General features: G+C 45.2%; 1 protein-coding gene across 1 annotated transcript in view; it reads right to left on the bottom strand.

Annotated features, from left to right (window-relative positions):
* USP10 (ubiquitin specific peptidase 10) overlaps positions 1-8,987 on the bottom strand; it is a 63,600-nt gene extending 54,613 nt beyond the window's left edge. Inside the window, exon 1 of the mRNA XM_025268480.2 lies at positions 8,629-8,987. Within this exon, the coding sequence (XP_025124265.2) occupies positions 8,629-8,820 (192 nt within the window). The 5' untranslated portion in view covers positions 8,821-8,987. The remainder of the gene's footprint in view (positions 1-8,628) is intronic.
* Positions 8,988-12,635: the final 3,648 nt, after the last annotated feature.

Genomic DNA, 12,635 nt, shown 5'->3' with positions numbered 1-12,635 from the left:
GGACCCCAACCGGGCCTAGAACAACCACCTCCGTCAGCAACCCTCACAGAGCCTGTGCTTTCAGACAGACACCACCACCAAGGCTGAAGTACCAAAGTCCTTCGTCCCCCAATCCCCCCACACCGTCCCAGCGTCCCACCCTATACACCAGGCAGTCACCCACCAAGCAGAGGTGCCCAAACAGGCTGCAGGCCTAAAGACTCTGCTCTTCTGCATGTGCTCCCCACAAAACCCCATCCCTGAGCTTCTCTGCTCAAATGTCGCCTTTCTAGGAGAGTCGACTAGTTTCTCCTGACGCTTCTTCTCAGCTTCCCCTGACACTCCACTTTCCAACCCACATGGCACTGCCACTCCCCCCACCTCCACCACACCCTCCCCAAGCTCAAGCTTGTGACCGCCATGAGCCTGCAGGATGGTTCTGCAGGGCAGGCAGCATGAATGCGTCACCCTCTTCCACGCTCTCGCCGGGGTAAGACTGGCCGCCTCCCCACCGCCACCGCCTTGGCACCCAGTTCTGAGTTCTCAGGGGCTCCCCAGGCCCTGCAGCCGCAGAGCCATCTCAGACTGGGTATCAGCCCAGGCCCTGCTTCTGGGAGCCAGTCTCCTGCCTCCCCTGCCCTTCCTTCAGACACGGTCTTCAGTGTGGAATGGCCCTCTGCATTCCTGCGACTATCTGACTAGTGTGTGTGTCTCTCTCCACAGTAAGCTCCCTGGTAAGAGGGACAATGCCCATCTCTGCTTATCACTCCATCCTCAGTGCATGGTACACAGCAGCCACTCAATCACTACTTGCTGAACGAATGAATCAAAGTTTCTGACTATATTGTTCACAATTCTGTTACAGGAATTACCACCCTAAAAAGGGGATTCACCAATTAGCCTGTTTCCCTCTCCTACTACGCTGTCAACTCCCAAAGCACAGATCTCTTTTCAGCTCTATCCTGCTAACGCCTGGCCACCAAAATTCTTTGTTTGAGCAATCACAAAAGATATAAAGTCCTTTATATGCAGTTCTGAATAAAAGTGCCTGGTATACTACAAATTAATTCCAAAGACACAGAATACTACCCTTGGAAGACCTGACTTTGCATTTTATTAGAAGTGGTGGAATATGATTTCTGGGGAGAGGAAGCAGACATGAGGAGTGGGCCAGTTCTTTAGGATTTGTTTTTCTTTTCTTGCCACTGCAGTATTTCAATAAATACAAAGAGGGGAGACCAAACATGAATCACCTTATTGACAGATATTTTATGAAAAAAATCTTTCTCAATCTTTTTCACATATTTCACAGTCTAACTTATTTTTTGATCAAATTAATATGTAGTTTTAAGTTTTTTAACATAAAAATACTTCATGTTTTAATTTACCACTAATTATTTTCTTAATGTTACTAAGCAAAATGTATCTCCCACTCTGCCTCCAAATAACTAATGAATTAAAGATTTTCATCTTTTAGAGAATTTCCTGGTGGTCCAGTGGTTAGGACTCCACAGGTCACTGCAGGGGGCACAGGTTTACTCCCTGGTCAGGGAACTAAGATTGCAGTGTGGCGAAAAAGAAAGAAAGAAAGAAAGAAACAAAGTGGGCAAGTGAGGAAAGTCTGATTTTGGATAAGACAGGAGAAAGCCCAGGTTCATTACCCAATTCCCCACTAGTCACCAAGGTTGATGACCTACTAACCTCTCAAACTAACCAAAGGTCTGTCCTCTCAGGGGTCTTCTTTAATGCAGAGTTGACCAACAGATAAGAATGTGAATCTGAATCAGACCTTTTTTTTTTTTACAATATAGAAACTGGACACCATGACTGCTATAATTATGGGGTTGAATGTGTTCAAAATACCATTTCTTTAAAAAAAAAAAAATTTGTTCAGGCATTTTAATAGTCACAGATTTCTACAGCACTTCCACAGTTCTCAGTATACTGGGTCACAGAGAACCACTTTAACCTCCAGAACATCTGCTCCATCCCCTGGCAAAAGACAATAAAAATAAGAAAAAGTCTATTCTACCTGAATACACAGCTTCAATAATTTTAGAAACAAGAGGTGCTCCAAAAAGTCCAGCCCACTGACTATCTGGTTGCGTGCCTGCAAAAGTCGCTCAGTGTCGCTCAGGATCCGACTCTTTGAGACCTCATGGGCTACCCATATCCAGTCCATGGACTTCTCCAGGCCAGAATCCTGGAGTGGGCAGCTGTTCCTTCTCCAGGGGACCTTCCCAACCTAGGGATCAAACCGAGGTCTCCCACAGTGCAGGTGGATTCTTTACCAGCTGAGCCACAAGGGAAGCCCGACCATCTGGTTAGAAGACTGCATTATGAGACAAGGGAACAAAAACAGTGTCTGAATAGGAAAGGCACACCAGGCAGACCAATGGGACCAAGATCAGGGAGGGGGGCAGTGACTTTTTACTTTAAACATGTCTGTTTCAGAAATTCAAGTCTTAAAAAAAAAAAAAAAGAAATTCAAGTCTTTATTTTGTATTTTAAAATCAATGAACAAGATTTACCAAAATGCACTCTACACAGAATCTAGCAATTAATAATTAGTAACAGACTGGTTGCTGCTGTTTAGTTGCTAAGTTGTGCCCAACTCTTTGCGACCCCGTGGACTGTAGGTTGCCAGGCTCTTCTGTCCACGGGGTTTTCCAAGCAAGAATTCTGGAGTGGGTTGCCATTTCCTTTTCCAGCTCTAAATAATTACTTAAACACGTAAACCTTTATTTCATTCAATCGGTCATTCCATAAACCTTCTCTGAGAACTATCATGAGGAAATTGCACTGTGAAACAGCAGGCCTTTATCAGTCTGGCCAAGTATAAACGACAGAGGCTAGAAGTCCAAAACCTGCTCTTAAGTCCCTGATAGCGCCTTTCACGGCCACGTGACTTCAATCACAACCTTCTGAGTCTCACTTTACCCATCTGTAAAATGGTGATAATAGGAATACATTACAGGGTTGCTTAAGGATCATGCCAGCCACAGCACTTCACAAACCATGCAGCTTATAAACTATACAACCACTCCACATGCTGATCACTGTAATGTTTCATTTCATAATAAATATGCTCCTCCTTGTCCAATCAGCAGATCTACCCCGAAGGCCTACTCTCCAGGTCTCAAATAAACACACACATCTTGGTAACCATCCAAGGAGAATTACCACTTAAATATTAAGAGACAGAAGTTTTCTACAACATCAGGCAGGAATCTCCAAAAACTCAAGAATTAAACGTCATTTTCAAATTCTCTTTTATATCCTCCTATTAAAGTAAAAAGACTGATATTTTCAGAAAAAAATAGAGAGTACATACTTTAATGATGAAAGTCTCTCAAGAGGCATTGCTTCACTCCTCTGGAGTTATAAACTGTCTAAAATAGGAGACACACATAAGAGGAGGAAAACTAGAAATGCTCTTGACGGTTACCAGAATACCAAATAAATTCACAAGTTGGCCCTAACTAAATTTAAATGAGTGTAATAAAATTTAAAATGCATCACTTATATCCAGAGAAAAGCATACTATCTTTATGTGAGAATAATTAAACAATGCAGACTAACTCATAGCCCAGCTGCTGCTGCTGCTAAGTCGCTTCAGTCGTGTCCGACTCTGTGCGACCCCATAGACGGCAGCCTACCAGGCTCCACCGTCCCTGGGATTCTCCAGGCAAGAACTCTGGAGTAGGCTGCCATTTCCTTCTCCAGAAGCCGAATCAAAACTCTCCACACACAGCCATGTATTAAATGTTCTTGGGCGGTTCTGGATGTAGTTCACAAGGCCCATGGCTTGCAGCAGACAATTTATACAGAGATCTAGTTTTAGTCAACATATTTTAAAACAAAGAATACTTTTGACTTGTACTCACAATAATGATAAACGTCTATTTTCCTCAACAGTGAGGAAAGTAAATTAAGAAAATGGTCCAAAAAACCATCCCTACCACTTCCAGTGCATCCGATGGCTCTCATGGAACTACAGCTCAGGAGAGGGGTGAGGATAGGGGGGTGAGGGGGCTATTCATGGGACTCCTCCCTTCCCTCCCCGGCCAGCTCGTCCACAATAACAGGTCTGTAACATGAAGCCCTCTATTTTGTTCAGTCTTAAATGCAAGGTTTTTTTCCTACATTCAGTGTCTTACAGCAAGGCATGCTTGAAATCTCTAATATTATTCAAGTTACATTTAATTTTTTTTTTCCACAGTAGCTCCAATGACAATATAAGTTTGCAGCTATCATGCTGATCTTTTGACACTTTAAAGACTACTTTGCTAGAAAAGAGCACTGGTATGCCAACTGTGTGCATGTAATACACACAGATAAAAAGCGGCATTTCTCCATAAAACAAGTACAAGTGGGGAAACAAAACTGTACTACCATCAGAGAGAGAGAGAAAGGCAGGCAGCTAGGTGTAACACTTGGGATACCAAAGGCACAAGAGTGGGGCACCAGTCTTTCTACTAGGAGGTATTTTTATTTTCAATGCACTACTTGTGAGACTCTTAAATCAGAGAGTGTAGGCTTATGAGATGGTGAGATGGTCCTTGAGATGATAATCAGAAAAATAAAGTGAGAACTGACCTGAAGAATGACAACCAAAAAAAGCTGCAGACAAAGCCCAGGAGGGAGAGGCCTGAAGAGGGAGGGCAGAGGAGCAGCCCTGGGCTAGCACGTGGTCCGGGCACCTCGTCATCTCTTAGCTCTCAAGGCAGCCAGAGAGGGCATGTCCAGGAAGACTGGCTGTGTCCTGCCCACCCCAAACCACACTTCCACCTCTACACCTCAGCAAGCCTATTCCGGGAGACGGCAACCGGAGCACAGGGTCTTTCCGGACAGGGAGCAGCATGGAGCTATTGGTTTCTCGGGTCCTCTGCTGAAAATGGGGTCACGACTGAGGAGCTTTCAAATAGTCAGAAAGTGGCCCCCTCATGAAAAGTCTGCGCTCTGAAGACTCCACCTTGAGGCTTATGACAGATCCTACAATGCCTGATCCTTGAAACAAACAGTACTATAAACCTACCCCAAGGGCTATCTTTATTTTGCCTACACTCAGTTCTTCGTCCAGCCTGCACTGACAGAAAAGATCACAGAAAGACCTATTGGGAGATCACGTCAAAAAACAGGAAAACTGCAGTCCAAGCACATGCAAGTCTTTGGAATTTAACATCTACACTGCTGAAGTAGCACTAAAGTGACAAATGACAGTAATCCCATGGCCCAAGGCCAGGAAATTCCACTGCAAACAGATTTATCTGTTTTGTGCCACAGTGATTCTTGCCTGTGTGGCAGTAAAGAGAACTGTGACAGCGTAATTACAAATTCAAAAGCAAGCGCTTCCCACTGGTTTTCATACTTAGTGTATTGTCAGTAAGAAGTGTCCTCAGCAACCACCTTCAATGTGCCACTTGAAAAGCCAGACCTCTTAACAGCAAGCACTTGCGTGTCTGACATTTATAAAAGCACAAACAAACAAACAAACAATCTTGATGTAACTACTTCAGGTTGAAATGATACAACTTTTCTCAATTACTTGAATATCATAGTCTGAGCACAGCACAAAGTAAACGTGCCACTAGGCCTGACATTAAATAATCATTAAGCTTCGGAATTTTTTTTCTTCCTTAAGTTTTCCTATGTGACCCACTATTCAAGTCATGTTAGTTCTACATTCAAAAAAATCTGAAATAAACGTCCTAACTTTTGCTCTGGAGAGGAATTTAGAGTGAGGCGGGTCCACTTATTACTTGCCATCCCTTCATCACTTGGTCCCCACAAGATGGGCTCCAGAGCGTGAGGGGAGGCCCTGGATGGCGCTCTCACCTCCATTGCTGGTCTGCAGGAACCACGGAGGAGATCATCAACTCAAACTTTAAATAGCGTATCTAGTGCAAGGACCTGTTTCAAGATTTTGCTGTCACTCTACAAACGAACACTGGTATCTCCAAATACCCTATACTTCAAATAATTTTATTTACTTCAGCTGCTCACTATGAAACGCCAATAAAAATGCTTCTCTTTGGAGAACTACTAACACAGCTGTCAGTTACAAAGAAATTAAATGCTTCAGTAACACTCTACCATATGCTGTAAGTTGGATCCAAGAAATCCCACAGTGTAAAATAAGGGGCCACATTATTTTATCCTAGGTAAGGAAAAGATTGAGGTGAGCCCGCTGCAGAGGACCAGGACAGGAGCAGCCACATGATATTCAAATAGGATGTAAGAAGCGTTACTGTAGAGATTTCACTAAGAACAGCTGCAACGATCACAAACGCTTCTGGTTTAAGACAGCACTGGTCAGTTCAAATTAATTATCCCAAATCATTTTATCAGTTCCCTCGTGACAACAAATATTAATTAGAGATGTACTTTCACCTCAATTGTCAAAGTTCATTATTTGGGTTTGTTAAAATGTGTCGAAAGCTATCCGCATTAGAAACGTTTCCAAGTTTTTCAGTTTCAGGTCAATCCAGGGAAAAGGGTTCAATCAATACTATGGAAATAGGATATAGTCTATAAATGTTTTTAAACTGTAACCTTAAAAATCCAATTTTAAAATAGGACCCTTAAAAAAACCTAAGAAAAAAATAAAATAAAATAGAGCCCCTACTGCTAATCTGTGGCTGTTAACCCCCACAGTAAACACGTAACATGCATCATCGTGCTTAGCACAGGGTGACCGCTCCATCAGTATTTGCATGAATGGCAATGACCAAGGCAGTACCCTTAGGACAGGAGGTAACTGAATAAAACCAAATTATTAAAACGCTCGGCCTGACTTAAGCAGGATCCAACCATTAAATCCTGTCACATACATGATTTCATTACCTGTTTTCATTACTACTCTTCTAAAAAGAAAATTACGAAAAGTATGAGAAATCATACCATTTCCTTTCCTACCTTCTCTATGTTAGAACTTAAAAGCATTTCAATCATACTTTAAAAGAATAAGCCCAAAGTGTTGCTAACATTTATGTTCAGCTAACTGTTGCCACCTTAATTTTCCAAAGATGTACAACATGCAGGCAATAATGCTGTATAAAACAAACACTAGGACAAGGAAAGCAAACGAAATTACAATCACGTTTACATATTATCACTGCTCATTAACATTTCAATTTTGCCCTGCGACGGGTGCTTATGATAATGAAGTGAATTTTGCCTAAACATGCTTCTTTCATTTCAAAATCACTAAGACTATGACCCATTCGTTCACAATGAACCTTGTACCTATTTTGTAGCTATTTATCTTAAAATTTAAGTTGAGAAGAAGGCAAATACTAAATTTCTTAAGAAAAGAAATCTTTGAATTACACACTTGTAAAACTTATTCAACCACTAAGCTTTTGTCCATAGAACTTTACTGAGTTACTTTTAAAAACAGACGTACTAGTGAACAAAAAGTTAAAGGCGGAAAATTGTAGAGCAAACTGAAGCGCCAAAAATTTAACAAAATTGCAGCTTCCTGTAAGATCTCATTTTTTTTTAAATTATCGCGTCTTAAATTCCGCGACACGCGTTAATTACAAGTTATTAAAACCTACTCCATTCCCAAAAGGGCAACAAAAACCTACTGCCTAGAGAGAGTTATGATTTACCGGCCACCAGTTTTCCAATAGCTACTTTGTTCCATTTCCCTATATTTAATACAAAGTTAATACTAACAGCACACGGAGTTGATACAAAAAAGTGCAACAACTTCTGGGGACTGGAAGTCAACACATCAGTGGTCTACACAGCAAGCTCGACAAATAAGACCACAGGCTGATTTTCAAACAGAGCAACTGTATTTGGGAGAGTAGGGAGCACTGAGTTCAACTCTAAACTATCTCCCTAAAAGCGTGCTCGTTCCTCTTTCTTTCCACTAAGGGATTATCTTAAGTGGCCCCTAAGCCTGAGAGACCGCTCTGACAGCGTGCGTTAGTATAGTGTCAGACGGGCTGAAACGGATTCATGCAAAGCATGTCACTCAAAGGCAGGTATTAATAAAAGTATAGTCCTGGCGAGTTATTTCGGGTCCCCTTTGCAACAGTAACCTTAAGCTGCTCCTCAGTCACTTGAATCTAAAAGCCAGAAAACCAGCAATCTCACCCACCCCCACCCCACCCCACCCCAACCCCCGCAACGGGGTCAATCAACTGCGAAAGCAACCTTTAGTGCCACGGAGAAAACGGTGCACCCCCAAATCTTGGTGGTTCGCTGCGGGCAGAGAGGCAACCGGAGGGCGTGGAAGGCTCTGCCGCTCCCGGGCCTCCCGAAGCCCCTCGGCCGCCTCCCGGGACGGCCAGGGCCCCATCCTTACCGCCGGCTCGCCCCGCGGTCCAGCCCTGAGGTTAACCCCTTCGCACCCCCCCCATACCCTCTCCAGGCCGGCCCGGGCTCCCCCTCTCCGCCGCCCCCACGAGGTGGGGCCCGGCGGGCTCGGGCACGGGCCTGACCGGGCTGAGGGCGGCCGAGACGCGGAGGCAGCGGGAGGCTCGGGGCCTAGTCCCGGGCAGCGTGTCCCGGCGCCCTCCCCCACTCCCACACGCTCGCTCAGAGCCGGGGTGCGCCCGCCCGCCCGTCCGCCCCGGCGCCCGCCCGCCCGCGGCCCGGGATCCCTTCCCGCCGAGGGCGCCGGCTGGCGGCTACCTGCGGGCTGCGGAGGGCCATGGCGGCCCGTTTCAATGAGCCTCGGGGATCGTCCGGCTCCTCACGCTGCTTCCCCCGCCGCCGCCATCTTCTCGCCCGCACATACACACTCGCATCGGCCGCCGCGCCTGCGCACTGGCCGCGCGCCGCGGGGCGTGGGGAGGCCGGGCGCGCCGGGCCTGCGCTGCGCATGCGCAACCGACAGGTGGGCGTGCGCGGCGGGAGCCGGCCCGGGGTGGACCCTGAGCCCGCGCCCCTAGGCGGATACGGCCCCGCCCGCTGCAGACCCGAGCTGCCGGGCCCCGAGGGAAAGCGCGGGGGACGGAGGTGATAACGCCGGAGCGCCTCGTCTGCCCGAGCTTCTCACCACCCCGGAGGCCACCTGGGCGGTGCTTGGCGGGACTCGGGAAGTCCGGGCCGGGAGCTGCGGCCTGAGGTCGGCCCGCTCCGCCGAACCCTTGGGCCGGGGTCTCCGAAGTGCGAGCTGAAGATCTCAGAGCAGTCGCGTTTATGGAGGTCGCATCCACCTATTCATATTTGTTCACTTTTCATTCATTCCACAAACACACTGAGCGCCTGCACTGTGCCACGCCTTTAACTAGGCATCGGAGAATATTTAAAAAAAAAAAAAAAAAAACGCACCCGTAAAGCGTTTAGGATTGGGGCCTGGCAAATGATAAGCATCCAGTGTTACCTATCACACACCTACATGCATGTGTGCAGACAGACCAGTTTTCGGGTCATTGGTTCCAGAAACAGTGAGCCCCACCTGACCATGCAGGGTACCACCTGCTTCGGCCCCTCCAGCTGAGTCTTTGGGTTCGTCACCCGTGAATGAGGTTAATTAAATTTCTTAACTCATAAGATTTATGTGAGGAGCAAATTAAATGAGTGTGAACACACTGGCAAAAAAATTAAAAAAAACTTTAAAAAGCTAGGGAAACAATACTATTGTACCCATGCTGATATTAAAACCACAGGGAAAAAAATCTACCTATATATAAAGACAAGGAGGGATATGAAAACCCATTGATGACTTACAGTGGTTTACATCTAGTTTGTAACAGCATGTTTTGTTTGTTTTAATGGTGGCACCACTTGATTTCAATACAAGGAGACACATGTGAAAAGGGAAATATGAGCAAGCATTGTGGGCCCTGGGCTTCCCTGGTAGCTCAGATGGTAAAGCATCTGCCTGCAATGCAAGAGACCCAGGTTCGACCCCTGGGTTGGGAAGATCCCCTGGAGTAGGAAATGGCAACTCACTCCAGTATTCTTGCCTGGAGAACTCCATGGACAAAGGAGCCTCGCGGGCTACAGTCCATGGGATTGCAGAGTCAGACAGGACTGAGCGACTAACACATTGTAGGCCCTGCAGTCCTTAGCAGGCCCTTCCCTGGTGGCACAGACAGTAAAGCGTCTGCCTGCAGTGCGGGAGTTCAGTTCAGTCGCTCAGTCGTGTCCGACTCTTTGCAGTGCGGGAGATCTGGGTTCAATCCCTGGGTTGGGAAGATCCCCTGGAGAAGGAAATGGCAACCCACTCCAGTACTCTTGCCTGAAAAGTTCCATGGACTGAGGAGCCTGGTAGGCTACAGTCCATGGGGTCACAAAGAGTCAGACACGACTGAGCGACTTCACTACCTTCACTACTATACTTGCAATGAGAGCCAGGGGAGGAAAGCACAGTCAAGAAAGACCTGAAAGGGACTTCCCTGGTGGCCCAGTGGTTAAGAAGCCACCTTCCAATGCAGGGACACAGGTTCAATCCCTGGTTGGGAAACTAAGATCCCACATGCTGTGGGCCTTCATCCCACAACTAGGGAGCCGGCACACTGGAACAAAGTCCTAGCACAGCCCCCCCAAAGAAAGCCTGAAATAAAATCCCAACACCCGCACTCTCTGGGCTGCGTGAATTTCAGCAGGTAAACTTTCTTAAACTTTCTGTGAATTTTTTGTAAAAGGAGGTGTGGTAAGCAGAGTCATCCCATCCCCAAAATGTCCACTTTCCAATCCCCAGAACCCATACAGATGTGACTTTACATTGCTAAAGGGACTTTGCTGCTGCTGCTGCTGCTGCTAAATTGCTTCAGTCGTGTCCGACACTGTGCGACCCCAGAGACGGCAGCCCACTAGGCTCCTCTGTCCCTGGGATTCTCCAGGCAAGAGTACTGGAGTGGGTTGCCATTTCCTTCTCCAATGCATGAAAGTGAAAAGTGAAAGTAAAGTCACCCAGTCGTGCCCAACTCTTAGCAACCCCATGGACTTCAGCCTACCAGGCTCCTCCACCCATGGGATTTTCCAGGCAAGAGTACTGGAGTGGGTTGCCATTGCCTTCTCCAAAAGGGACTTTGCAGATGGGGTTAAATTGAAGACTTTGAGATAAAGAGATTAAATGGGTGGGACCCATGTAAACACGAAGATCCTTAAAAAAAGAAAGAGGGAGGAAGCCAGAGAGTCAGACAATCAGAGAAGTTAACAACTGAGGAGGGAAGACAGAGAGAGTGAGAGAGATTTCAAGATGCTAGGCTGCTGGCTTTGAAGATGGAGGGATACAGTTCTAAAAGCTAGAAAAGACACAGATTTTCTCCTAAAGCCTCCAGAAAGAAGACAGCCTTGCCTACAACTTGTCTTCAGCCCAGTGAATCTTCTGACCTACAGAACTGCAAAATAATTTGTAAACCAGTAAATTTGTGGCCACTTGTTACAGCGGCAACAGGAAATTAACACAGAGGAATAATACAATCTACTTTGCAAGCATGTTGCCAGGAGGAAACTGCTGTATTTAGCTCATGGAATATGGTGCCTAGCACTTTTTAACTACCAATCAATTAGTGATAAGGGACTTTTTATTAAATCCCAGGGAAGGTGTAAGTTTTCTCCAAGGAGGTAACATTTGAGCTAAGCTTTGGTAACTACATCTTGAGAGGGGCCCCATATTTTCCCATCTAAACCAATGGCTACATGGTCTGACAAGCAGGAGTTAATTCTTGGGTCCCAGGGATTAGACTATTTCAGTTAGACCTATCCTACCTGGAAAATTATTTTCTGGAGCTCTGATAGTATAGAAGAGTACCCGTAGCTGTGTGACCTGGGGCAAGTACCTACCTCTCCGGACCCTCTGTTTCCTCCTCTGTAAAACAGGAGGGATGATACCTTTCAGGAATGTAGTGGAAATGAATACAATAACAAGAAAACATATGTAAATTGCTTAATAAGATGTTCAGCATAGAGCAAGAACTCAATAAATGATGGAAATTATCATTATCCAGACTTTTTCGAAAGGAAGATAATGTTAGCAAGGGCTCAGTGCATTTGACAGGATGTTATTGCCGATAATAAAATTCAAGCTTTCTAAGAAAAATTGGAATTTGGGGAGACATATCCACCATTGTGAGCTGAGCAGCTTCCCAACATTTAAAGACTTTTCTGACGAGATTAATGGTGATAATAACAAATGAGGGTTGTCGCTTTTTTTTTTTTTTAATACTAATGGAACATTTCAACATTTGGAAGGTGTGCATAACTCACTGAATCAGTATTTTCCAAATGACCCATGTAGGATGTTATAAAGTCACACATGAATAAAAGATCCATTCAAAGTACTAAGCTAGATCAGTGGATTTTAATCTAACAGAGTTTGAGAAGTTTATTGAGATGATTTCACATTCCACTTTGCAGTTTTCCTTTAAGAAATTTGCTTTTCACAAGCAACAAATAAAAATATACACAATTACTGAAAAAGGCCCTTCCTCATTTTTTTCTTAAAAAAAAAAAAAAAGGCCATTCCTTTTTGTGAACTATACTTTTTAGGAAAATACTCCTCTCTGCCTTCCCAGCTGCATGCCCTGTGTGAGGCTGGATTTTCTTCACACTTCAATTCAAAGCAACATATCACAACCAAGTAAAGTCACAAGCAGGTATGAGAATGCAGCTGCAAAATACAAAACAATGTTACTCTTCTCAACACCATTTTGTTGTTGTTGTTTTGAAAAGTTATATTTCTTTAA

The sequence above is a fragment of the Bubalus bubalis genome, chromosome 18, assembly GCF_019923935.1.
Source record: "Bubalus bubalis isolate 160015118507 breed Murrah chromosome 18, NDDB_SH_1, whole genome shotgun sequence".
In the NCBI taxonomy this organism is placed as follows: Eukaryota; Metazoa; Chordata; class Mammalia; order Artiodactyla; family Bovidae; genus Bubalus; species Bubalus bubalis.
This window is presented reverse-complemented; position numbering and strand designations above follow the sequence as displayed.